The sequence below is a fragment of the Carassius gibelio genome, chromosome B25 (genome assembly GCF_023724105.1).
Source record: "Carassius gibelio isolate Cgi1373 ecotype wild population from Czech Republic chromosome B25, carGib1.2-hapl.c, whole genome shotgun sequence".
NCBI lineage: Eukaryota > Metazoa > Chordata > Actinopteri > Cypriniformes > Cyprinidae > Carassius > Carassius gibelio.
The window spans coordinates 12,474,104-12,501,304 of record NC_068420.1 but is presented as its reverse complement, the minus strand read 5'-3'; the positions used below and the strand labels follow the sequence as shown (position 1 = coordinate 12,501,304).

The window sequence follows — 27,201 nt, the reverse complement described above, 5'->3', positions numbered from 1 at the left end:
TCTTTTCATTTTATTTTCCTGCGCAACGTCACTCAACGCGACTGCGTTCCGGAAACTTGCTCCACCAATCCCGTCGCAGCATTCATGTCACGTGATCTTCGAAATCAGGCTGGCCACCAAATTTGAAATGTGGAAACAGATCGCTAATGCCAGTTATTTACTGTGAACAGTCAACACTACGATTAATAAACATAACCCGTGAGCTCTCTCCAACAGACAGTAAGTGTTTTTGGTCGTATTAAATGTTTATTATCCGTTTTAAAATCAAATTAGAATTTAATCGTTGAGTAAACCGTATGAATTCATGAGCTCAATGACTTCCATTATGTTTAAGTGTTGGTTATAATACTAAAATGCTCTTTTTATTGAGTATCGTTAGCTTTATTTCGATTATTTAAGTTAGGTTAAAAGTACTTCATGATGTCTCTAACGTGCGATGAAAAAAACGGAACCACATTAACTGTAAACTGATGTTTGCAGGACTTTGGCCTCCGTTTGTTTTCACCGGCTGAAGATGGCATCTCTCTCTCACCGTGGTAATCATCTTTATATTTAATTACAGTATCTCTAAACAACCCTTACAAAAGTACTTCAGTGGTACAATGGTACAGTGATACTAGCAGATGGTAATGCAGTGGTGGACCATGGGAAAACACTAACATGTTTCATGTCCAAAAGATCAACAACAGTATTTAGAAATATTTTTGTAAGTGTAACGTTACTGTAACAAGCCACAGAAAAAAAACACTGATTAAGAATATGTAAACATACTTTGACATGTAATTTTATCAGTGTTTTTCCTTTGTATTCATTTGTTTGTTTATTTTCTCTTCTTCTAGAGTGTGTTTCACTGGCTGAAGAGAAATTTGACTTTGACGTTTCATTGTCACCTGCAAGGTTTGTTTTAAGTGTTCGGTATGTTCAAGGCAAGGCAGTGAACATACTGAATTAAAAATTAAAAAAAATTGTTTTTGCTTAACTGAAATAACAATGAGTTATACATTCAATCCTAAAATCAAACTGAATGGAACAAAATACAACTCATAAAACATTTCTAAGACTTTACCTTGATATGATGAACTGATCACTGATTGGTTTGGAATGATACAAGAATGAGTTCATAATGAAAGAATTTGAATTTTTGCCTGATTATTCCTTTAATGTGTGCTATATATATTTTATGATGATATACATCATGTGGAAATGTCCTTTCATAGTTCCAAAGGAGATTACGATGTTGAGGATGAGGTTTTCATGGATCTGGTCAGTCATAAAGAGAAACGCACTTCTCATGTGATGGACAGTGTAAGCAGCGGCCCGTCTCTGGGAGAAGAGCCAAGCTGGAGTCCACTTACAGGAGAGAAGTTTGATGAAATCTGCAAAGAAGCTCAGCTACTCGCCAGCCACCTTGAGAAAACGGATTCTGTAGCCAAGAGCAGTATCATTTACTCCAGCCAAGCCGAAGAGACGGAGACGTTTGAGGTGGACAACACAGTCAAACTGAACCTGTTTAGCAAGCCAGCTAATGTTCTGAGTCCCATCAAAAGAGAGACCTTTCTTGTGCAGGACAGCCCAATGAAGCAGCTTCCTCCTGCCATTCAGAAGCGTATCCTGAAGGCTAACGGGACGGCCAGATTTGGTAAGCCACGTCGGAGTACATCGAGTCCAATCAGGCCTGCTGTAACACAGCCTAAGGTGGCTACTAGAGGCAAAGCCCTTGTGACTAGAAGTGGGGTGTTACCCAGCAAACCCACAGCACAAGTGAACTCACGACTTTCCTCCAGGCTTCCTCCTCCTAGCAAAGTATGTGCACTTAATTCACTCTACTTATTTTAAGATTGTTTGTGTTTAACATTAAGATTGACTTTGAGTGTATCTGTGTTTTTCAGGGTCATTTTGGGCTTAAGCGCAGTCCCAGCAATAGAAACACAAGTAGAGCTGGTTCTTCTGAAGACCTTCTGTCCGATAACACTAGCGTTGCTTCCGATGTCAGTGATTCTTCCTTTAACACTAGTTTACCGGGAAGAAGCAGTATTCCGGCCTGGAACAAGGTAAAAGGAGCTGCCACTGTTGTATATTGTCATTTTCTTCAATAGCTATTGATAATATGGTTATGTAATGCTTGATAATATCAAAACTGCAGTAAAAACAGGAATATTGTTAAATATTATTAGAATAAAAAAAGTTTTCTAATATATTTTCAGCAGCCATTCCTCCAGTCGATAATGTCACGTGATCCTTTGGAAATCATGCTGCTCAAGAATAATTTCTCATTATTAATGTAAAACTATGGAAACTTTGATGTACTTAAGAATAGAATTTATTTGAAAAACAGAACTTTATTTTAGCATTATAAATGTTTTCTGTCAGTTTAGATCAGTTTAAAACATTATTGCTGAATAAAATTAATTTCTAAACTTTTGAACTGTAGTGTAGGTTGCAGAATAGACAAATTTTGTAATTTATTGTAATGTATTACCAAAATAAGAGGATGTACACCATTGGTAATTGGTTGATATTACAGATTTTCAAAAATGATATATTTAAACATTTTTCTATATCATTTAGACAGAATTGCGAGCTCCGTCTGCTCTTAAAGCTCCTTCACTTCAGAACTCAAGAGTTGTAGACAGGAGGAGAAACACTTCATCATCTTCTTCATCTGTGTCCAGCATCAACTCTAGTTTAACTGTCTCTCCAGGAAGTAAAGGTGACCTTTTTATACCTTTAGCATATAATGCTCATAGTTAATATTTAATACAAATAGTATTTAAAAACCTTGAAATTTACATTTAAAAAATTTCATAAGGAATACCCATTTTTCATACTGTACTTTATGATGTCGTAATGCCTAAATCCACATTTAATATACATAGATATATAGTAATTGACTTTAAAATGCAAGTGATATGCATGAAAACTTCATGGGTATCTACTGCCATCTGCTGGTTCTGTTAACACATCTCAACTTCCTCCTCTCACCAGCTAAACTGAATTCCTCCCTGAACTCAAGCACTAACAGCATCGGCGCTCGTTCACACAGCAGTGTGAGCAGGTTGCCAAGTTCTAGTCGCAAATCTTCTGTTGTTACCAGAAACCCAGAGCCCCCTGTCAGCAGACGGACCTCCATCTCTACACAGGGGAGGAGGGCGTCTGAACTCCTTCCCAGACCTGTTAAAGCGACACCCCTTAAGAAACCAGATCCACTACCGCCTCCACAGCTTCAGACCCCAGCAAAAAATACAGCTGAAAATACCACCTCTACATACAGCATCCCTGCATCTGCTGCTAAGATTGGAAGTGCTCTCAGAGGAAACCCCAAACTCAAGGTCCCAGTGGTGCCAACACCCACAAGCTCCTTGAAGGGAGTTCGCAAATCGGAGGGTGAGAAAAAACACAGTCATGAACTACTAGGATTAATCTCTCTAAACCTGATTCATAGCCTATGGAAAATAATGCCTCTTAAGACTTTTTGCTTTCAGACATCTTTATCATAATTAAAAACATATGTGTGACCCTGGAAGTTAATAAGTAAAGATCATATTCCATTAAGATATTTTATAAATTTCCTACTGTAAATATATAAAAACTTAATTATTGATTAGTAATATGCATTGCTAAGAACTTCATTTGGGCTACTTTAAAGGTGATTTTCTCAATATTTAGATTTTTTATTTATTTTTCCCTGATTCCAGATTTTCAAATAGTTGTATCAGTTCACATGTTGTCCTATCCTAACAAACCATACATCAGTAGAACGCTTATTTATTCATTCAAATTTCGAAATATTAATGACTGTTTTTTGGCCACACAAATTAAGGGAGAATATATATTTTTTTTAAACGTAGAAGCAAATGAAAACTGTTGTCTATTTACTGAATGTTTACAATTAATAATTTTTAATTCATTCTTAATACCTAGGTAAAATTATTAGGAATTCATCATATTTAACAGTATTAAAAATTGATGTTTAATAAACTTAAATTACAATTACATGTCATATAGAGTAATATTTCTGTATTTCTATATTAACATAATTTAGGTTACATAATTGTATTATGGTAGTATTTGTTGCACCTTATATTTATTCTGATTTAAATGACTTACAGTAATGACGGTTTGCAAACAACAAAAATTATAATAATAATTTTATGAAAATAATCTCATGATTAAAAAATAATCGAAATGATTCTACAAAGATGAATAACTTCTTGAAACTGAATGCACTTATTCTTTTATTTAGATTTTTGGGTGAATTTTGACCTGAATGTTTTTGTTTTTGGAGATTTAATCAAGACAATACTGTATTAAGTCATATGAACTTTTATCAATATTATAGTTTCCTCCTCGCCTGACGTCCCTCGTATCATGAAGCCAAAGAGATTGACTGCATGCAGTGTGGAAAGGTAATATTGTAATATATTCTCATCACTTTTATTTCTTTTGAAGGATTCTCTTATTTTTGACACATGTCTTTGCAGTATTCCTGATCATCTAGTCGGTCCTCCATTGGGCCTCCTGACACCTTCAGCTATGGGCAGCAAACTGCGAAGACCATCTGCTCTTCCCACCCCAGTCAACCGCCGGATCTCTGGCATCCCTGCATTCACACCCAAGAGTGTGTCACGTCTGCATAAACCTTCCCAGGTCACCGAGCGCTCATCGAGCTCCAGCCAAGCTCATTCAAGGTGGTACTTTTGGCCCTTAAACTGCATCTAAACCTAAATCTGTGATATTCCATTGCGTGTCACGGTCTCTTTATATGTATAAAGTCGAACTTTGCTTGTACAGCCCTGAAAACATGAAGGAAAGTGAGAGTCAGGAAGAAAAGCAAACTTCAGTGTCCAATGAGGAGACCTGCCCTCCAGCTAACCTCCAGCCCTGCTCCCTGGTCTTTAATATTGAGGATGAGCCTGAAGAACCTCCTGTCTGTGAGCCAGCAGTTGTGGAGAATCCCTCTGATTCGCCTTCATGTGATCCAGAGCCTCCTCAAGCCAACATCGAACCCCCAGCACTTCCAACCTCAGTGGACACCCAAAAACACCTGCAGATCTCAGAGAAAAAGGAAGTTAAAGAGGTGAAATAAACTCTATTTGGAGTGATTTTTATTTTAAATGCATTTGAAGAAACCTCAACAGATCTGAAAATGTTACAATTGTAGGTTTTGCTCGTGGACCTACCTGCACCAGCACTTCAGTCATCAGAAAAGCTGCTAATTGATCTCTCCAATACCCCAGACCTGATCAAGACTTCCTCTGGAAAGCCTTGGGGAGGACAGGTGAGGAGGAAAGATTATTTAATTATATTTATCTGATCAAAATAAAGGAAAAAAGCATTTTAAAATGTTTCTATTCTATTCCGCAGTTATTACTCTAGTTTTCATCTTTCAGAAATCATTCTAAAATGCTTTGATGCTCAAGAAACATTAGTTATTATCAGTATTGAACAGCTGTGCCGATTTGTTTTTTGGAAACCATGATACATATTTTTTTCAGGAGCTATAGATGAATAGGGAGTTTAACAGCACTTACTTGTAAAATACAAATGTGTTAGAACATTATAAATGTCACTTTTAATCAATCTAATGTATCCTTAGTGCATAAAAATAGTAAAATCTTCACATATACACACACACACACACACACAGGTGTGTGTATGTGTGTATATATATATATATATATATATATATATATATATATATATATATATTATATATAAAATTGGCCCCAAGCTTTTAAACGGTAATGTGAATTCTTATACTACTTTCATTCGTCGGGTACTTATAATGTTTATTGAAACTCATTTGTAATAATTGATTTCTTTTCCTCTAGTTAATTGATCTGAGCTCGCCTCTTATAAAGTGGAGTCCAGAGGACAAGAATGAAAATGCAGAGAATGCAGCTCCACTGATCGACTTGTCTTTTTAGAGGACCTGCAACATTTACTGTGAACTGTCCCAAGAAAAAAAAATAACTGGAGCATCACATACCATTGAATACTGTTGAAATGAATTTAAGAGGGAGCGTGGATGCTGCTATGCTTTAATAGCCTTAGTTTTTTTATTTGTCATGTCTGTCTTACATGATTGTATGTAATTAATTATTTTAGAAATCAAAGTTGTATTTTCCCCAAAAGGTACAAATAAATGTTACATTGACGTCTCCCATTGCTTTTGTTTTTTGGTTCAATTTTGGGAAATCTATATATCCAAACATCCTCCTATGCTGTAGGGGGTGCTTGTGCATGTACTGTTTTCAGACTTAGGATCTGAAGCATAGAAGAAGACGCCCATAGAGCAGCATGTTCATTTATCAAAAGTTAACTTAGAATTCTAAATTAAAAATGAGCTTTGCTTCATAATTTACCTTAACACGTTTGTACAGCTTAACCTGTGATGTTAAAATGTCAACACTCGTCTTAGACAATGGTGCGTACTTCGCTAAAATTGGATACAGTCATGAGAAAGTCAGGTCAGTGTATTATTAATATGCATTCCTTATTGTTTATAACATATTCTGATTTAAGTTAGTTATATTGAGCTAAACCGATTTCCCCCCTTCCATTAGTGTTATCCCAAACTGCCAATTCCGTTCAAAGACCTCCAGGCTGAAAACATTCACAGCTAATCAGTTAGATGAAATCAAAGACCCGTCTGGACTCTTCTACATCCTTCCTTTTCAAAAGGTATGTCCTCGATATGAATTAGAAACTTCTCTGCAAGCTGTATAAAGCGAATTGTTTCTTAGGTCATCTCTTCTGCATCTATATATCAGGGGTATCTTGTAAACTGGGATGTGCAGCGCAAAGTCTGGGATCATCTGTTTGGAAAAGAGATGTTTAAGGTATTTTAACGATCACAAACATTAGACGTTTTAAGTTTTATAACTGAGCATCATGAGATATTCAGAGCCTGTGCACAATATGTTGGCAGGTGGACTTTGCAGATACCAACATTGTGATAACAGAACCATACTTCAACTTCAGCTCAATTCAGGAATCAATGAATGAGATTTTATTTGAAGATTATCAGTTCCAGTCAGTACTCAGAGTTAATGGTAAATTTATTGTTCTTAATTAAGTTTAGAACGCTACCAGATGATTTTATAAACCGGATGAAATTTATTTTTCAGCTGGATCTTTGAGTGCTCATCGGTACTTCCATGAGAATAACTCTGAGCTGTGTTGCATCGTGGTGGACAGCGGCTTCTCCTCCACACACATCGTTCCTTATTGCAGAGGACGAAAGATGAAGGAGGGCATTTGCAGGTGAGTGCTAATTATCCTAATGCTGTATAATTCTATATGCACAGATCTTTTTATGAATCTCTTTGCACTTCCTAGGATAAATGTAGGAGGAAAGCTGCTCACCAACCATTTGAAGGAGATCATTTCATACAGGTACGCTTTGGACCATTTAAATATGCAGATTCTTTTGTCAGTTCTTCGTTATAGCTTGTGACAATTTTGTATTAAAGACAGCTGCATGTGATGGATGAGACTTATGTGATCAATCAGGTCAAGGAAGATGTGTGTTTTGTGTCACAAGATTTCTACAAGGACATGGAGATTTCACAGTAAGTATGGATGAACTGGATTGTTGTGCATATATACTGTAAATAAACACATACAGTACAAGAACAAAAGTAATGCTTTTATTCAGTAAAGATGCATTAAACTGATCAAAAATGCAGTAAAAACATTTATAATTTTACAAAATATTTCAAATATATGCTGTTCTTTTGAACCTTGTATCCATCAAAGTTTTCTAAAAAAACATGTATCACTGTTTAAATCATATTCAACGTTGATATTAAGAAATGTTTGAAAAATGATCTTGACCGGGGCGCTTCTGGTAATCACAAGGTGCTCCAGAAAGGGTTTTTGACATTAAGAAATTTTTCTTGAATGGCAAAACAGCATATTAGAATGATATCTGAAGGATCATATAACATTGAAAACTTGAGTAATGACTGCTAAAAAAAAAATCACCTTTGTCATCACAGGAATAAATGACATTTTATTGTATTCAAACACTTATTTTAAATTGTAATAATATTTTGCAGTGTTACCTTTTTACTGTATTTTTGATCAAATAAATGCAGCTTTGGTTAACAGAATAAAATTAAAAAAATCTAAGTATAATTAATTTTGTTGATGTCACAGATTGAAAGGAGAAGATAATACAGTTGTGACAGAATATGTGCTGCCAGATTTTAGCTCTATCAAAAAGGGATTTTGCAAGGTAAGCAGATGTATACCAGTTTGTAAATACTGCAACCCTATTCTTGTGACCCTATTCTTGAATATGAAAAATAAAAATGCAATGCTTGATTTTGTACTCATCCAGTTATTTTTTATTCTTAATGTGCTGTAGCCTAGAGAGGAGATGAATTTTACTGGCAAATATAAAACTGGGGAGCAGGTTCTGCGGCTCACCAATGAGAGGTTTGCAGTGCCAGAGATGCTCTTTCACCCCTCTGACATTGGCATTCAGGAGATGGGCATACCTGAGGCTTTGGTCCACTCCATTAACAACATGCCAGAAGGTAGGTGGCCTCTCATTTGATGCATGTGAAGTTTAAAATATGAATGCATTAATAATAAGGCTCTTTTTATGTCCAGAGATGCAGCCCCATTTCTACAAGAACATTGTTCTTACTGGCGGCAGCGCCTTGTTCCCTGGATACAGAGATCGGGTTTACAAAGAAGTCCGGGCACTCGCTCCTGTAGAATATGAAGTTTCTGTTGTTCTGCCACAGAAGTATGTTTTGAGAGTTTTGAAAGAATGATTGACACTAATATGTTTTTAACAATCTAGACTACAGAATTTGTGTCTTTTGTTTTCAGTCCTGTATGTTACCCATGGGAAGGAGGAAAGTTATTGGCTGAAAACCCTGACTTTGAAGAGCTGGTGGTAACGCGAGAGGATTATGAGGAAAATGGACACTATGTTTGCGAGGAGAAGTTTGATGTGTGACTGCACATGAGTTGAAAATTTGAACCCTATATGTGTTGTATGAAAACTAAGCTGTACAAAGGCATACATACTGTACATTACACTCAATATTATTCAATTCAACATAGATTTTCACATTAAATGTCATAATTTAGTTGTTTTCCCCCATTTTTAGAACGTTATGTATATATGTTGTATTAAAATGTGTAAGGTAGAAATAAAACTAGCAGTTGTACTTTTTTTCCACTTGTTTTGAATCCAATTAATTGATAAATATCTTATGTTTAAGTTAAAGAGTTGGCTAGCTAATATTTAATATTATGAAGTGCCTCTGGTCATTAAAATGCATCACGTGATCAGCGCGCGGTGAGTCATCCTTTGGCGCTCAAAATAAAAACGGCGGGAATCTACTTCGGAGACGCGCGAGTTCAAACCGTTGTCAAACGTTGTTGGATTTTGTCCATAACTAAATGAACATATTTTACAGTTTCTCTAAATACTTGCAAGGGAATAACTTATAGTATTCAAAAGTCAATACATTTCTGATAGTGTTCTAAACTGTCGTGATTGTTTATAGAGAGATCACAGCCATTTATACTCTCCTCAGGTAAGTTAACGTATGTGAAGTTAATTTACAGATGATTCCGTCAAGAACATAACCTTACTAGAATATGTGTTTATGAACGTATGTTTTATTTTTTAGTTTTTTTTTGTGAATAAAATAGTTTTATGTAGGCTATAGTATCTGGTTTAAATCATTTTCGTGTAAAGTTAGTGTTTTAATTATTTAAAAAATAAGCTGAGCGATATCATGATCGAAAATTTATTTGATTTTTGCATGTTGGAGTTTGTATTTTGTTTCTGCTTGTATTTAAATATAACAGACAACAGCTAACGTTACATACTCTTCATAAAGCGAGATGGCCACTTCCGGGAGAAAACAGAACAAGAAGAGCAAACACACTGACAGCTCCACAGACCTGAAGACGTTTGACTTCGACACTCTGGAGGAAAAGAAAGGAAGCTTGTCTGACGATGATACCAGAGATGGTGTGTCTGTGTATTTTATCATGCCTTTTACAAAAACATATTTGGTGGTAAGTAAAGTGATTGCATTAGAGGCTTTACTGTGGTATTCTAAGGTAAGTTAATCAGAAATGTATTAACAGGCTAATAAGAGAGATATAATAATATTGAAGAATTATATTGGAATTACAAAAGTCTATATAATTTGCCAAATAAAATGAATCAATTATTTAATAATAGTCTTATATAAGATATATAACAATATATATATATATAACAAGTGATGTTGCTGTAAAGATTGTTTGTATATTGTTCTCATTTTGTTACGTTACATTAGAAACTCCGATCATTGACAAGCTGAGCAAGAAAAGATCTGCAGATACGTTTGAAGACAATGAACTTCATGCAGGTGTGGGGTAAGTACTGAAATATATACTCCTGGCTGAATTAATGAAGCCCTTTCTCTGAAAACAAAAATCATTTGTTGTCCTTTATCTCAGGAATGAGGTTCAAACTATGCTGGAAAGATTTGGTGGTAAGTGAAGTTCACCACGGACACTTCAAAAATATAATTAGTCCATATTTCTGAACAAAAAGGCCCCTAATATTAGCTAAATGAATAAAACCGGCTTTGAAATACTGTTTTATACTCATAAACATTGACTGAATTGCCTTTTAGCGGACATCAGCAAGGCCATGCAGACCAAAAGGAAACGCTTGGAGGTTCTCACCAAAAACTCCTTAAAGGGCAGCACTCAGAAACTGGAGCAAATGTGGAAAACTCAGCAGAATCAGAGGTGAATGAATGCACTGTGTGGAAAATGACACATTTTGTCATTGATGTTCCAACACAAACATGTTTTTTATTCTTTGCAGGCAGAAGCTGACACAAGATTATTCTCAGCAAGTTCTCTCTGTGCTTCAGCAGTGGGAGACCGACGTTCAGAAATCTGAGGAGCAGGAGGAGAAGCTGAACGTAAGCGGCAGACGTATAAAAATGTAGTCATAAGTTGTAAAAGTTGAAACATGTCATTCTGGGGCACAGCATCACATTAAGGGAGAGGAAATATTATAAGGATTAAGAGTCTTGTGAAAAATATAATGCAGCTTTTCAAGATATCTAGCAGACATTTAGAGATGTTTGACGTAAACGTCTCACACCGGGCCTTTGAACTCCCTAATTTCTGTTTTCACAGAATTTGTTTCGCCAGCAGCAGAAGCTCTTCCAGCAGGCAAGGGTTGTGCAAAACCAGAAAATGAAAACCATCAAAGACCTTTATGAGCAGTTTGTCAAGGTCACAGATGCCATCATCTCTTTAATGATTTGAAATTGAACCGAGACCTTTTTTTTTTTCATCATTTGGCTGAACCGACGGAGGTCTTTAATTTGTGTGCAGAACATGGAGGAGATGGAGAAAAGCCATGAAGCCTTCCTGCAGGGCACCCAGATGGAGCTGAGAAAGGAGATGGCCCTGCTGCAGAAGAAGATAATGATGGACACGGTGAGTGCTTCAACAAAAAGATTACAAGAAGATGTTACAAATGTCAGTTTTAAAAAGCCCTTAAATGTGATGCATGCTACATTTTCAAGACCGGTTTGGTTTAGTCATTGGGGCCCATTTATAAAAAACTGAAGGAATTTCTGTAAAAAGTTCACAAAACCATTTTACACAAATTGCATATTCAGATCAGTGTATGAGTTGATGTAAGAATGGATTTATGATAATTGCACTTTTTATTTTTCCAGCAACAACAGGAGATGGCCACTGTTCGGAAGTCCCTCCAATCCATGCTGTTCTGAAAACATCTGTCAGTTCTGTAGAAGACTCAACCTTACGTTCTAAAAGGAAGGTTTCTTTTATTAAAAAAGAATGTAGAGTCTCTGTATTTCTTTCCATCAGTTTGTTCATTTTAATCCATAATTGTATAATAATATGTAAATAATTTATTCCTGTGTCAATATTAAAGATCCAATAAATTCATTTTTCTTTTTTCTGTTGTGTTAAGGCATGTTGTTGAAGGTTTGCCTGGGATATACTAAAGGACTTTTGTTATTATTATGCATTAATTTAGTCTTTCTTTACTTTTGTTTGCTAGTTAATAGCAGATGGCATTAGAGGGTGGGATATTCTCGATATAGAGAGAAAAACCTGATTAGTGCAACATGGGTCATCGATATTTTGGATTATCTTTCCCAGAAATTACAAACTGTATATTTAAAAGAAGTTTGGCTGATATATATATATATATATTTTTTTTTTTAATTAGCTTTTTTTTCAGGCTCTCATTTTAAGATTGGTTTCACTTTAATGGCAAAGAAAGGTTATTAATTAATTGTAGAATGCTTTATTTTCAAAAATGTCCAATGATATTTTCTTAGGAGTCTGATAAAAATCATTTGAAAGAACAATCTCAGACGTACTTAAGAGGTTTTTGCGTCTCAAGTCATATACATTTGTGTGTGTCTGAATTCATTTATATATATATTTATTTATTTATTCATATATAGTGACTTGACTTAAGTAAACAAGGCCATTCCTTCATGTGAGAGTAAGTAAAAATGTAAGGGTCCTTTAAATACAAATCCAACGATTCAGGTTCCGGAAGTGGCGTAACCGGAAGACAAATCGAAAGTTCTATGGCGGTGTTTTCCATTGTGACTTCGCTATTTGCTGATGCGATATCTAAGCGAAGAATTTTGTTTTTTGTAGTGGTATGTTTCGTAAAGATGGTGAGTAAAGTTACCTTATTTCAATTCCACAATAAAAACACAAGAGTTTCTGTAAACTATTGCCATTTAGGCGATCTTAATACAATGTGACTTGCTAACCGTTTACTAGCGTCTTCGATAAAACGTCGAATCCAACCGATCACGGATCAGTTTACCCCTCAGTATCTTACTGTTGTTATCACAAACATACGAATATTATGAACGCTGTTTAACTAGCAAAAGACTACGTTTCAACAGATCATTAAGATATTAAGTATAAAATATTTACATTTAAAGTGAGCGTAATTATGCAGCCTCACTGCGTGTACAGAGGCTTTTATGTATCTTCCTGAATTGTTATTCCCTTCCCAGACTTATCCGCACACAGTCTGTCAGCTATAGCCAAAGTATATATACATTAAGCCATAATCGAAGAGATGGATGACACCCAGGAGAGCTCCGAGTCCGGCAGTTTTCTGTACAGTCCCTGTCTGGAGCCAGACACGCCGGATTCTCTGAATAACGCCTGTCTGCTAAACGACACTGACCCCCTGTTTGAAGACCATGGACACTTTCAGGAGTTTTCCTCCACTTTTGTTCCCGAGACCCCTAGGTACCATTTCCTTTGTAAATATTGATATGAATTATTACTGTTTTGCTATGTAGTAGACTGTTCATAATCAGCAGCAATGACAGGAATCTGTCCTCAATTTACAGCCCCCTGTTTCACAGAAGAAAACGTAATTCCCAGAAAGATAGCGACAGAAATGTGGTAAGAGAAAAGAGCAGAATGCAATTCTATAATACATTTCTATTTCTGTATAGTGCATGCAGTATATAATTACAAAGGCAAAATATAATTTTTTTTTTAGGGGGAATTACATTGATAATTGTTTGTATGCTCGGTTTAGGCAACATCATCCTGTTCAGATGGAAGAAAATGGGAAAGACATGAACACATTCCAGGTTACCTGAGCACCACTCCAAGCTCCCAGAGAACGATGAAGCGGCGCAGGCTGGAGGACTCAAGTGCAAGCACACTGCCTGGACACTCCACCGTTCCACTGGGAGCAAACGGATTTGTAACGGCCTCGTCTCTTTTACCCCCTGATTTTACATGGTTGGAGTCTCCACGTCCAACAGCCTCCTCTGCTTCTCATGTTTCTTCATCTTCCAAACCCTCGTCCTCAGCTGGGTCTTCCACGTCTGCACTGGATCAAAATAGTGATCCGGCATATTTAAATGAGCTGCTAGTAATGGGTCACCCCTCTAAGCAAAAAACACTAAACTCCAGCAATGGAAGGGAACAGAGGTCCAAAAAGACCAAATCTAAATCCTCTAAAAGTACATCAGCACACTCTTCATTACACACAATAGAGCATGAAGCTTCACTGCTGGATGCAGGTATGGATAAACAGGATCCATGTTAATGAAAATGTACTCACCCTCAGACCAGACAAGATCTAGAAGGGTTTATTTGTTCATCTGAACAGATTTGGAGAAATTTAACATTCCATCACTTGCTCAGTAGTGATTGCTCTGTAGTGAATGGGTGCCATCACAATGAGAGTCCAAACAGCTGATAAAAACATCAAAGTAATCCACACATCTCCAGTCCATGAGTTAAAGGGTTAGTTCACCCAAATAGCAAAGTTATGTCATCAATAACTTACCCTCATGTTGTTCAAAACCCGTGAGACCTCCATTTATCTTCAGAACACAGTTTAAGATATTTTAGATTTAGTCCGAGAGCTCTCAGTCTCTCCATTGAAGCTGTGTGTACGGTATAATGTCCATGTCCAGAAAGGTAAGAAAAACATCATGAGGGTGAGTTATTAATGACATAATTTTGCTATTTGGGTGAACTATACCTTTAACCCTCTCAAGGCAGGCGTTGCAGATTTGCAACAGTAAAGTAACTAAAAACCTTATTACTCCAGATACATATTTTAACTAAGTTACTAAAACTTAATTTGAACCTGAGAGGGTTAACATCCTATGAAGTGAAAAGCTGCATATTTGTAATAAACATATCCATCATTAGGGTTTTCATTTTAAACCGTCATTTCTAAGCTAAGATACGACTCTTTTATTGATTCAAATTTTTTGGATGGCCTGAGAGTGAGTACATTTTCAGCAAATTTCATTTTTGCATGGACTATGTCTTTAAATGCCAGGAGGATATTGTTAGATGTATTTTCTATAAAATTTGTATTTTATTTTTTATAGCAAAGAGAATGCAAGAACCAGCAAGTTCACTTGTATGTCAGATACCAGAAGATATTGTCATCATAGAGGATGATGCTGATGATGTCGAGGTGGTTCGCTCCGTTCAGATGGCCGAGGATGAAGCGTATGCCAGAAGCCTTCAGGTACGAAGCTTCACTCTCCTGATCCTTGTGGAGAAACAATAGAGAAGCGTCTAAATCTGTTATTCTGCTGTTTGCAGGAACAGTTTGATATGGAGGAGCGAATGGAGCAGCAGAGGCTACAGAGCAGATCTCCCAGCAGAAACAACCACAACCACATGGTCAGTTCGGCTTTCTGCTTTACTTGGAGCACTGAATGATGCAGTGCTGTGATCACACTCAAACAAAAATGCATGGTTTCTGCAGGTTGATCCGTATGTTGGCTTGGGCTGGATTTCTCCTTGGGCCTCAGTGATCAACTCTGCATCTTTCTCACACGCACCCTCTGAGCTTTCAGAGCTGCAGCAGGCCATCTTTGGAGAGCAACCCCGTGAGTCGACAATCTCTGTCTGCTTGATGATTTCATTTGAATTAAAAGCAGGTTTTAATTAATGTGTATGAAACATTAATTATAATAAATATGAATTGGTTTGTAGATATTGTTTACCATTATAATATGCAATAAAAGTATATATAAATAAAATAACAATACTAGATATTATACAACATGCTATAGTATAATTGAAATAACAATTATGTAATTTCTATATATTGTATGATAATAATAATAATAATAATAATACATTTTATTTGTAGTGCATCTTTTTTACACACAAGGCATGACAGCATGGTCAAAAACATAATGCTAAAATTACATAACAATAAATTTGAAAAATAACACACTACTCCAAAAAAAAAAAAAAATATATATATATATATATATATATATATATATATATATATATTGTTATATTGTTATATATATATATTGTTATATAATTATAAAAAAATATATATATATATATATATATATATATATATATATTGTTATATATTGTTATATAATTATAAAAAAAAATATATATATATATATATATATATATATATATATATATATTGTGTGTGTGTGTGTGTGTTAAATAATAAAAAAGTATTTTATGCTCACCAAGACTGTAAAAAAAACTACAATATTGTGAAATATTATTACAATTTCTAACCATTTAAAATTATATATTAAATATGTAAATAATTGTAAGGCTGCAATGTGATTCAGCAGCCATTACTTGCTTTAGTGTCAGATGATCCTTCAAGAAACAGGTCTTTATTATTAAAAAAATATTGAAAACAGTTCTGTTTTTTATATATATATATATATATATATATAATTACATTTATTTTTATCTTTTGATTGGACAGGTAGACAACAGGGCCGTGGTCAAACTGGAAGAACTCGCAATTCCCGTCGCAGACAAGCATCTCACTTGCACATGGACTTGTTTGATGACAGTCAGGGAAATAATTATGAGGTTTGAGTTCTGCTAATTCACAGAAATCACATGGTTGACTCCCGATTCTAAAATGTTGTCTTCTCTCTGACACCGTTTGTTTCTTTGTCAGGCTCTCTTAGCGTTCGAGGAGCAACAAGGTGCTGTAGTAGCCCAGAACACTCTGACAAAGGCCGAGATCGAACGGCTGCCCATAAAAACATACGATCCCGCACACAGCGCAGGAAAGACAGAGTAAGTCACACAACTGGATGCAACAAAATAAATTTCCCATAATGCAATAGTTTAATCACACTCTCTTTACAGTTGCCAGATCTGTTTCAGTGAATACAAAGCGGGTGAACGACTCAGGATCCTTCCATGTCTCCACGATTACCACGTCAAATGCATCGACCGCTGGCTGAAGGTCCAGCTTGTTTTAACAACATAATCCAATAATTCACAGCTGCTTTGTACTAATCATTTTTCTGTTTGTTACAGGAGAACGCCACATGTCCCATCTGCAGAGCGGATGTATCAGAGTGTGGTGGTTTTTCTTAAACGCACAACTTCAGGACTCAGTATCTACCTCACAGCGGCTCAAGTTACACCATTTGACTTTTAAACCGTCTCAGTTTGAGTGTTATTAAATGCTTTTTAAATACAAAATAGTGTCTGATGTTTGAACCAGCATAAAGCACTGCCAAGCACTGTTTTATTTAGAAAGATCCTTCTAAAACATATCAGACACGACTGTATAAAACCTGTTGGCAATAGCTGAACTTGAATTTTGGATCATCAAATAAAATCGTTTTATTTTATTTTATTGCTCGTTTTTATTATAATAGCGATAAAATGTGTAGTTAAGATAATATATGTTGATGTTAAAGTCATTCTCTCACTGCTGTTGTTTATGTGAATATCAAGCAGTGTGCAGCATGCGATTTTTTTTTTTTTTTTTACTGTCTAATAATATCGCTTCTTCAAGGCTCTGTACTTCCGGAGGTAATAGAGCGCCTCGAGCTCTTTCACCACGAATTCTCCTCGGCTGATGAGCTCTTTGATCTTCTCAGGGTCGCTCACATCCTTATTCTTGGCAAACGCAGCCCTCAGCCTGTCTCTGAAATAGTCGGCTCCTTTCGGATACTCCCGTCCAAGAAACAGCAACTTCAAGCAGAAGAATCAGAAGAGAAGACAGGATTATGAGTTTCTATTGCCTGGAGTCACCATTGTGTGCCGAATGTGTTTTTTTTCCCCCACCCCATACTTTGTTTATCCTCTTAATATAAATGAAGACTGATTTAATATAGTTAGCTGATATTAGGCAGATTGTAATTTCAATTTTAAGTCAAATTAATACTTTTCAGTCTTGGTTTATGTTTTTACAAAAATAATTAGTAGGAACATGCCTCAGCAGATCTTTGTGTCATCTGGTCTAAAAATGAAGAATTTTTATTTTTGTACAATAAAGGGTACAATTACGATTATTTATACAACAACTGAATATATGAAAATGGCTGGCGAAACGCTTTGTGTAAGTTAACCTTTGACTCATAGCTTTGAAGATTACAGAGGTTTGCTACAGTCAATAAGAAGATAAAGTAGGTTAGTGAATATGTGTAATTGTACACTTTGTTTTCACGGCATTAAAAGGCAGAAGGGGGCAGTGTACTCACAGTTTTGTAGAGCTGCACTACCTCTGCTCGGAGTGAGTTGGCCATTTCTCAAACCCCAGTGATTCCCCTGATCTCAGCCAAACACTTCAGCTGACCAGTTACCTCAGCCAAGGCTTTTTCCAAAACGGACGGCGATGAAAACACCTTAAGTTTATAGACCACATAAGTTTTCAGATGTATTGCTGTACAATCAAAACACAAACTTTGTTTTTCTACTTACTTGCTAATGTCTCATTGCCCTTTGGACGCAATGAAAACAATCAGGAATGTAACTTCTGTTGTCATCGAATACACCAAGTCAAAATAAAAGTCCTCACCCGTTTTAATGAAAAAGTCGATACACGAGCTAGCTGGTTACAAATACGTTATTGCTGAAACATAGACGTAAACATAAAAAACAACGCAAACATCTTATTCCGTGGTTGTAGTGAAACAGAAAGAAAACAAAACACGGCTACACATGAATGCAGAAATAATTTATTTAGGCCAGTCCATAGGAAGACACCTAATAATAGTGGATTAGGAGCACAGTGTACAACAGATAATGGTTTTGAGTTAGTCATTTGCTTTTTGTTGCCAAATGTGCTGCCAAGAACATAAGAAACTGATTCAAAATGTCATGTATTAAAGCACTGGCATTCAAATAATCTCTAATACACACCTTCTGAAGCTGCAAAAGGCACAGATCTGCCTACGCTTGCACAACATCACCAGTTTCCTTTCATTTTTGGCATGTGGTTTGCAAAAAATAATCTGGACAAAATTTAGGAAGGAGCACAATCCATAATGGCAAGATTCACACTGAGATGTTTCTTCACTCTACAACATTTACGATTACACATCCTAAGTGCCAATACATGCGACTCGTCTGTAAACTAGTTAGGATATACAAAACACGCCTTGAAAAACAAAAAGTGTGTTCTCTTCTTTGCTGTTTGATATTAAGGCATAGAAATCTTACAAAAACACTCTTTATAACCTGAAACAAATACAAAAGTGTGTGCCAATATGACAAATGAAGCAGACAGTGAGCGGTGGTCTGCAGAGTGAAGGCACTAGTAGAAACATGAGCTTCTCTCTGTCCTCTCTGATTCACACTAGTATTCCCGGACTTACACATTGGGAGACACACGTCTATGAATGTCTTTAATAATTGGCTCGTAGTCGTTTGTTTTCCTCTCTCAGTCTTTCTATCTCCTCAATAAGGGAGTCGTTCACAGAGTATTTCTCAATCAGACCATGGATTTCATTCTGGAAAAGAAGAGTGGCATGATTAAAGCAAGGGACATAAAATATATATATATATATATATATTTTTTTTTTTTTTTACTTGATGCATTTGGTGTGTAAAAGAGAAAATTTTACCAGCTGAATGTAGAACTGCCGAACCATCTCCACCTGTAGATTGATAATGTCTCTATGACAAGTGTCCCTGAGGAAACAACAAAACAGCCATTAATGACTAAATGACTCTTATCAACATCTGAATATTCTATCTAGATAGTATCTAAATATTAATATATGGTTTAATTAGTAAAAATATACACACATATATCTATATGTCTATGTACTGTATATACACACACACACACTAGTGTTATTTTAGTATTATTTTAGATATTTTCGATTTCATTAGTAATTTAAATACATTTTTTACATTTATAGAAATCATCTCTTTTGTCTTTTAGTTTACTTTTTTTACTCGTTTTAGGTTTTTTCATTAAAGTTAAACTAAATGAAAACAAGAAATGATTCCTTAACATCTAACTGAAATACAATAACTTTCTTTTGTTTTTGTTAACTGTAATAACCCTGATATATACAGTACCGTTTAGCTTAAGATTTGGGTCAGTAATGTTTTTTTTTATTTTTTTTTTATAAAATTACTAATTGTATTCAAGGAGCATTATATTGACCAAAAGTGACAAAGATATTTATCTTACAAAAGATTTTGTTTTCATATAAATTGCTGTTCTTTTGAATTTTTTCATTTATTAAAAAATGAAGAAACAATTTAGCAGTTTCTACAAAAAAAATTAAGCAGCACAACTGTTTTCAACACTGATAATAATACAAAATGTTTCTTGAGCATCAAATTACTATGTGACCCTGGAGCACAAGTAGCGCAGGTTTATTTGTAGCAATAGCCAACAAAAATCATATTAAGTAAAGATCATGTTCCATGAAGATATCTAGTAAATTTCCTCCCGTGAATATCTCAAAATTACATTTTTGATTAGTAATACGCATTGCCAATGACTTCATTTGAACAACTTTAAAGGTGATTTTCTCAATATTTTTATTTTATTTTTTTCACCCTCAGATTCTCATTCAAAAAAATGTACTCTTATGACTAGTTTTGTGGAAATCAAATGATTTCTGAAGGATCATGTGACACTGGAGACTGGAGTAATGATGCTGAAAATTTAGCTTTGTAGCACAGGAATAAATGACATTTCAAAATATATAAAAATAGAAAAAGTCATTTTAAATTGAAATCAGTGATCTCTAGATTACTCTTAATGGGTGTTTACTCACCTGAAGTCTTCCAGGGCCTCATGGATCATATTACGGACAAAGTTCATCTGAATGGAGGTGAGCGGAGCTTCACGGCCCTCGGCTCCAGATCCGACTGCCGCTGCTAAAGCTTTAGATCAAAACATCCATCACTCACAGTGTCCCATTAAAGTGACTTTTAATCTAATGGTGGCCCATTCAAACACACCTGGTGCAGCTGCAGGAGGAGCTCCGCTGACCGGCGAATCATAGGTGAGCTGGGTGGGCAGATCTCTCCTCTGAGCGGGCTCAGGACTGCTGTACTGTGCTGTGTTCACAGACTGAGCAGCAGAGACTGTGCTTGTGACGACATCACACTCCTGCCGGAGACTGTTATTCTTCTCCACCTGTCGATAATCCAGATAAAAAAAAATGTCATCTATAAATGCAAAAACATATCTGATTTTAAATAAAGTGACTTTGCTGCCTTTCTGTACATCAGTCTGTTGCGGTGGGGTAGTGATGGGCTCCTCCTCTTTGATTGGTGGAGGAGTCTGGACCACAGATGGACTGTAGCAGCGACTTCCTGGAGTGCCCAGTGGGGTCTTCCTCTGGGACGACCCACCAGGGAAATGAGGTAGGTATTCAAAGTCTAGTAACACAGGAAATGCTAATTTTGGTAAAAGTAAATGAAACCTTGTTGTTCTTATTACTCTCATTACTGTTGATTAAAATGCCATTTGCGCAAACTTGCCTTTTTTCCCACTTGATACATCACTCAGTCTTTGTCCTTTGTAATCTATAGAGATCATTAACAAACAATTAAAGTGTAGATAGATGGATTTTTTTTTAATTAAAACTTTGAATCAGCAAGGATGCATTAAATTGATCAAAAGCGACAGAGAAGACTTCAATAAGGTTATAAAATACTATTTCAAATAAATTCTGTTCTTTTGAAGACATTGATAATAATATGATAATGTTTCTTGAACAGCAAATTAGATTGATTTCTAAAAAATCATGAGAGAAATGATGGGAGAAATGATGCTTCACAGAAATAATTATGTTTTTTAATATATTCGAACAGAAAACTGTTATTTTAAACTGTAATCCCGTTTCCCAATAACAGAATTTACTGTATTTATAATCAAATAAATGCAGCCTTGGTGAGACTTTCAAAAACATAAGAAATCCATAATTTTCGGAAGAGTAATGTACATCTAGTGCATGTAGAGGGCAAAGCTGTGAAAGAGTTTCCTCACCATCTCGTACAGGTGAAAAGATGTCCAAGCTGTTTCGGCCGACTCTGAAGCGGTCTGTGGTGTGCTGGCCTTCCCCTTCCCTCGAGAACACATCTATACTGCCTCCTAAAAACCAAAGAGGAATGCCAAGCAAACATTTAGCCATGTATTAACATACAACAATCAAAATCTCGTGAACTCTGTCTTTTATTGAACACAATGGAGCATAATAAAACACTCACCATTTCTTGAAGTTGGAGTATCAGCAAAACCATGTGTTTTGAAACCTGTAGAGAGGATGGAAGAGTCCAGAAAGGGACCGTAAAAATGAGAATACAGATGACGAAAAAAAAAATTCAAAAAGGGCAATACAAGGATTTCACCATCATTGAGAGGGGAGAAAATATCCAAGTTTAGGCTGTTCCGACCGATGTTGCTAAATTTCTCCATATTCGGCAGCTGGTCTTGGCTGTGCTGACCCTCCGCCTCTCTGGAGAACACCTCGCCAGCAGTACCTACAAAAACAAAACATTCACTACCTATAGAACCATTACAAAAGCTATAAACAGGGCTTTCAATGTAACCTAGCTAACCAAATATGACTGAATAAGGAAGAACATCTCTAGCTATAAAAAGGAAGGTGGACCTGTGACTTGGGCTTGTCCATCACCAGGAAATTCAGAGCCTTGCACACCAGGTGGGACTGTAGATGTCGGAGTGGAGGGTCCCGTCTGCTGACCGCCCAGCTTCACTGAGATCCTCTTATTTGATTGGGAAGACCTGCTGGATGTTTTAGTGGACTGTGGAAACACGGCTGGTTTTTAATATCAGCTACAATCAGAGTCAGTATCATTAATCCTGAATGGTTGAAATGTAGGGGCAACATTTTTTAAATATTCAGATGTTACAAAAATTTTTCATAGATACATAAATAATAATAAGATACAATAAAAAACGTATTAAATAAGAATCACGATACATACATATTATTTCATATAAAATGCATGTTACTACAACTTTAATCATAATTTAAATAATTATTTCTAAAATATATTTTTAAAACTATATCAGACGTTGCAACAATTATAAGTAACGGTAAATACAAATATCAATGATTAAAAACATTAATAAAAATGAGAATAATTAAATATTTAAAAATTTCACACTAATTTAAATACTACATTATTATTATTATTTTTATTATTATTTAAAAGGGACAATGCACATTAATTAACATTTTTTGTTTTACACTCAAAATGTAAATGCGCCAGAGTTAGCTAGAGAGCTAGTTTTCATCTGTAGTCCCTTGGCAGGTAGACACAGCATCATAATTTAAAAAAAAATACCAACAAAAAACAACAACATGTAAAACAGAAAACAATTTAACAAAATGGATACATAATAATAAATAAAATACAAAGAAGGGCAGTACCTAAGATAAGATAAACCAACTATTAATGATTACAGTTTTGTGTAAATTTAGTGATAAATAGCTGGTGCTCTCTCTGAGTTCCATAGGGAGGCAGTTCCAATAATTTGAGGCCCGTACTGAGAAGACTGTTTGGCCAAACTTACTACGTCTATGCAGTACAACACAGTCTCCCCTGGTAACTGCCCTTGTTGCCCTGCCACTGCTGTTCTTCTATTGTATAAATTCACCCAGTGGTGGAGATGCAAGTCCATGTAAAATTTTACAAATAAGGCAGGCATCTAGATAATTTAAAAAACTATCAAAATTGAATAAACCATATTTATAGGTTTGCTTATAAAGGGTTTCTATTGGTTTAAGAGTTTAAATTAGATTAAAGTAATTAAACATAAATGTAATCTAAAAGTCACTACATGTTACCAATGAATCAATTCAAATATATTCTCAATCTGAACATTCTGAATAATTAACAATTCCTAGAATATATTTTTTTAACTACATAAGATGTAGTTATCTGCAATAAGTAAATAAGTACAAACATACAATTTAAGAAAATAATCCTATTTAAAAGAAAAAGAAAAATTCAAATAGAATTAATTAAAACTAATGAAATTACATTTCCAATTTCATATAAAAGCATTGCATTTTACATGCTTAAATCAATTCAAATATATCCTTACTCAAATCTGCTGAATGCCTCGGCTGTTTCAGAAGATACCAAATAAAATGTAAGAAATAAACATACAATTTTTTATCCCCACTTTCTGAATGAGAAGGAAATGAGTCAGTTAAACAAAAAAACACTACCTTGCATGAAACTGAGGGTGGTTGTGTAGAAATGTGTTTATGTCCATAATAATAGCTGTACCTTTAACTTGGAGGTGGAGTTCTGAAAGCGAATGCAGGTCACTGACGTCTTGTGAGCCGTGGTTATTTTGACCGGTGCGCTGAGGTTTCTCAAATCATACATATAAATTCTGCCCTGCGTTGAGCCCACCACCAGCCCTGCCCCATCTGGAGTAAAATCAATGGCTGTGAGTGGAGACTCCACCTGCTTATTACGAAACACCCTGTGAGAACAAGCACACACATGAAACTGATCAACAATACAGCTTGGAAATCAAACTCCAGTGTCCCAACTACATATTAAACGTGACTTTTTCTCTTACATTTTGCTGGAAGTGTCATAACAGACGATCTTCTTATCAAGCCCCACAGTGATGAAGAGCAAATCATTGGCCGGAGAGAAGGCCAGCCCTGAACACGGGGCTTTGTGAGTCCCCTCGAACAAATGCAGCTCCTTTTGAGTGTTAGCATCCCAGAGAGCCACAGAGCCACTGTCAGACACCGTGCCCAGCAGAGACCTCTTCACCAGAGAGTACCTCAGATCATGGATGGGCTGGAGAGACATCACACGTTATATTTATATTACAGGGCTACCTGATTCATCAAAATGAAACAAAGTCTCTTTGCAGGTTTCCACCAAATATAAAATCAAAATGACTGAACGTTTAAAAAATAAAACAGTTGTACTGTAAAATAAAGTCTTTTTTTCTCAAATACTAAATTTCTTTAGTTTTACAATGATAATATTTCTAATTTACACAAAACTGAACCGTGGACAATTAAAATATGTAGCTTGGTTTAGTTCACTCACCACATTTGGCCCATGGCCGAAGGGTTTGCTGGACAGGTTGGTCGTGATACTGTGGAGGATGATTTCTCCACTAGTGGAGCCAGATGCTATGTAGCTGTCGCCTCCGTTAAAAGACACACATGTCACTTCCTCCTTGTGGTCCTACACAGAAAGAGCCATTGATTAGGTTGAGGATGTTTTGGGACATATTTGTGGTTGTTTTTTGCTTTGAAGAAGAACATAATTCCAACAAACTTCCCAATGAATGTCCTTTGAAACTGTCAAATATGCAATCTATATACATAAAAATAATATTGAACCGTGTGCTACCTTAAGGCTTCGGTGCAACCTTTTTGTCTTTAGGTCCCAGATATTAACTGTGTTATCCAGTCCTCCGCTGACCAGGAACTGTGACGTGGAGTTCAGACTGACACGGGTTTGCTTCTTCTACAAACAAAAGTCCATTATAAGACACACATAACCTAGACATATTCAGACAGGATAGAAGATATCGAGGCCTCAGCTCACCCCTTCGCCCAGCTCCATCACAGGAACTGGAGATGACTTGAGACTGGACACCACCAGCTTGTCTCCTATACTGCTGGCACTGACCAGGTACTGATCTGAACACGGTCAAGGCAAACACCTACAATAATATACCAACTAAACCCACATAAGTGGCCACTGCATAAATTAATCATTTGATATAATGCACTTAGTGTGTACATACATGTTTTTACATTTTAGTCATATCATATCTCTTCTAAATGATGATACCCATACATTATAAAGTCATATGTATATCATATGCATACTGGCATGACTGTGATACATGTGAAAGACTATCAGAATCCTAGTGGAAGTGGTTTAGAGGATACTGCTGCTGCTCCAGCACACTTGAGCCACTGGATGCGTGGCACTGTGAGGGTTGAACTGCTCCAGCACCGTCATGGAGCTCGAGTCCCAGATCTTCAGACAGTCACCTGACGACACCAGGCGCGTGACGTCCTCCATAGCAACTGCTGCCAGGAGAGAAAACACGGACAGCTGTCAGGCGTGAGACCTACTGACAAGAATCCTGAATGCTTGAGAATAATAGTTTCAAATAATCTTATAGTATTGCACTTTAAAGCATTACTATCTCACTTTAATGATTAGCAGTTAATAACACATTTTGTATAGCCACCGATTTATATCCGCATGGTATTATTCGTAGTCTGAATCATTAATTACAGTCTGAATTGTGCCTTTAAAACTCTTTGAGATATCCTTAGTGACTTGGACTAAGTTAAGTTACATGCCAGTTAGCCAACAAGCTAATTCATGCAATCTTCTTTAACTTCAGAGCGCATTCAAATCATGTTAACTTACATAAAAGCGACTTTAACCGCTCATTCTGATTAATAGCATATGGAATAAATCTGTAAGACTCGTTAAAAGACTTTTACACTCATTTGTTGCTGTTCGTGATGTTGTGCTAATAGTTTCTGCATTCATCAGCTGATTAGCAACAGCTAGCTACTTACCCTCGGTTTAGACTCTAAAAGTGCGGAAAGCTGAAGAATATGCTGGTAAAAAAAAGTTCACAATAAATCCACGCGGGTAGAATAAATGAGTCCTTTTATTTGAAAGCAAAACTTCGTCATATAAATAAAGTTTGAACATCCGTAGCTCCAGTAAGAAACCGCCACTACGGTGCGCCGCTCGGCTCAAACACAGGAACCGTTCGGAATTACAAGCAGCAACGCCACAATGTGGGGAGGACAAATACAAGCATTGCGTTTATCTGTCTGCATTAATAAACACGCATGATAATGAATATGCGTTCAAATGCGTTTGTAGTGCTGTTAAATACAATTAAAACAAAACATATTTGGCACTAATATCAACAGAACACTGGCTAGAAGATGTTAATGCAGTGCACTTTTCGGATTTATTAAAAGAAAAACAAAGAACAACAAAATAACTCCTAAGTCATTTATTTTGTTTTTGAGTGCCAAAAATAAAAATAAAAATAAAAAAACAACAACATTAAAATGATCATATGTGGCCCTGGACCTAATCATTAATAAGAGTCAATAATAATAAATAAAAAAAAAGATTTATACATCATAAGCTTTCCATGTGGCTGAGATGCAACTATTTAAAAATCTAAGGGTGCAAAAAATTTAAAGTTGTCCAAATAAAGTCATTAGTGATGCATATTACTAATCAAAAATTACTTTTTGATATAATTACTGTAATAAATTTACATAATATCTTCATGGAACATGATCTTTACATAATCTCCTTAAGATTTTTGTCATAAAAGACAAAATGGATCATTCTGACCCATTCAATGTATTGCTGGCTATTGCT

The 27,201-nt window shown here is 35.8% G+C and overlaps 6 protein-coding genes across 7 annotated transcripts; 4 read left to right on the top strand and 2 right to left on the bottom strand.

The window, feature by feature from the left end:
- The first annotated feature begins 29 nt into the window (after window positions 1-29).
- Window positions 30-6,161, top strand: gtse1 (G-2 and S-phase expressed 1). Its single transcript, XM_052598091.1, has 12 exons — window positions 30-219; window positions 481-536; window positions 840-897; window positions 1,218-1,803; window positions 1,890-2,051; window positions 2,569-2,710; window positions 2,986-3,384; window positions 4,340-4,406; window positions 4,482-4,688; window positions 4,792-5,077; window positions 5,162-5,278; window positions 5,832-6,161. Exons 2-12 carry the CDS (start codon window positions 515-517, stop codon window positions 5,925-5,927), a joined length of 2,142 nt encoding a protein of 713 aa, XP_052454051.1. The 5' UTR covers window positions 30-219; window positions 481-514; the 3' UTR covers window positions 5,928-6,161.
- A 90-nt stretch (window positions 6,162-6,251) lies between these two features.
- On the top strand, window positions 6,252-9,196 carry actr6 (actin related protein 6). Its single transcript, XM_052598092.1, has 11 exons — window positions 6,252-6,470; window positions 6,567-6,684; window positions 6,774-6,842; window positions 6,932-7,055; window positions 7,131-7,266; window positions 7,342-7,398; window positions 7,476-7,574; window positions 8,164-8,242; window positions 8,375-8,546; window positions 8,623-8,761; window positions 8,848-9,196. Exons 1-11 carry the CDS (start codon window positions 6,403-6,405, stop codon window positions 8,975-8,977), a joined length of 1,191 nt encoding a protein of 396 aa, XP_052454052.1. The 5' UTR covers window positions 6,252-6,402; the 3' UTR covers window positions 8,978-9,196.
- Window positions 9,197-9,309: 113 nt separating this feature from the next.
- sycp3 (synaptonemal complex protein 3) lies at window positions 9,310-11,975 on the top strand. Its single transcript, XM_052598093.1, has 9 exons — window positions 9,310-9,563; window positions 9,873-10,006; window positions 10,320-10,398; window positions 10,483-10,517; window positions 10,662-10,779; window positions 10,859-10,958; window positions 11,179-11,277; window positions 11,380-11,484; window positions 11,730-11,975. Exons 2-9 carry the CDS (start codon window positions 9,877-9,879, stop codon window positions 11,781-11,783), a joined length of 720 nt encoding a protein of 239 aa, XP_052454053.1. The 5' UTR covers window positions 9,310-9,563; window positions 9,873-9,876; the 3' UTR covers window positions 11,784-11,975.
- Window positions 11,976-12,556: 581 nt separating this feature from the next.
- Window positions 12,557-17,186, top strand: si:ch211-59o9.10 (uncharacterized protein LOC561841 homolog). The gene is made up of 11 exons (XM_052597319.1): window positions 12,557-12,713; window positions 13,065-13,305; window positions 13,410-13,464; window positions 13,604-14,096; window positions 14,922-15,064; window positions 15,142-15,222; window positions 15,308-15,431; window positions 16,298-16,407; window positions 16,499-16,620; window positions 16,693-16,792; window positions 16,867-17,186. The coding sequence occupies exons 2-11, from the start codon at window positions 13,130-13,132 to the stop codon at window positions 16,924-16,926; spliced, it is 1,464 nt and encodes a 487-aa protein (XP_052453279.1). The 5' UTR covers window positions 12,557-12,713; window positions 13,065-13,129; the 3' UTR covers window positions 16,927-17,186.
- On the bottom strand, window positions 16,649-18,393 carry lyrm5b (LYR motif containing 5b). The gene is made up of 3 exons (XM_052597326.1): window positions 18,262-18,393; window positions 18,042-18,185; window positions 16,649-17,532 (listed from the first exon to the last, which is right to left on the bottom strand). Exons 2-3 carry the CDS (start codon window positions 18,084-18,086, stop codon window positions 17,332-17,334), a joined length of 246 nt encoding a protein of 81 aa, XP_052453286.1. The 5' UTR covers window positions 18,087-18,185; window positions 18,262-18,393; the 3' UTR covers window positions 16,649-17,331.
- A 103-nt stretch (window positions 18,394-18,496) lies between these two features.
- Window positions 18,497-27,140, bottom strand: nedd1 (NEDD1 gamma-tubulin ring complex targeting factor). Of its 2 annotated transcripts, none has more exons than XM_052597314.1 (17): window positions 26,370-27,140; window positions 25,722-25,865; window positions 25,372-25,466; window positions 25,174-25,290; window positions 24,865-25,005; window positions 24,377-24,606; window positions 24,076-24,277; window positions 22,425-22,578; window positions 22,162-22,293; window positions 22,021-22,065; window positions 21,800-21,904; window positions 21,292-21,336; window positions 21,035-21,189; window positions 20,767-20,944; window positions 20,580-20,688; window positions 19,407-19,473; window positions 18,497-19,292 (listed from the first exon to the last, which is right to left on the bottom strand). In XM_052597314.1, exons 2-17 carry the CDS (start codon window positions 25,855-25,857, stop codon window positions 19,188-19,190), a joined length of 2,016 nt encoding a protein of 671 aa, XP_052453274.1. In that variant the 5' UTR covers window positions 25,858-25,865; window positions 26,370-27,140; the 3' UTR covers window positions 18,497-19,187. The 2 variants fall into 2 exon arrangements, with proteins under 2 accessions (XP_052453274.1, XP_052453275.1); XM_052597315.1 differs by having other exon boundaries at window positions 25,722-25,862.
- Between the last annotated feature and the right edge of the window lie 61 nt (window positions 27,141-27,201).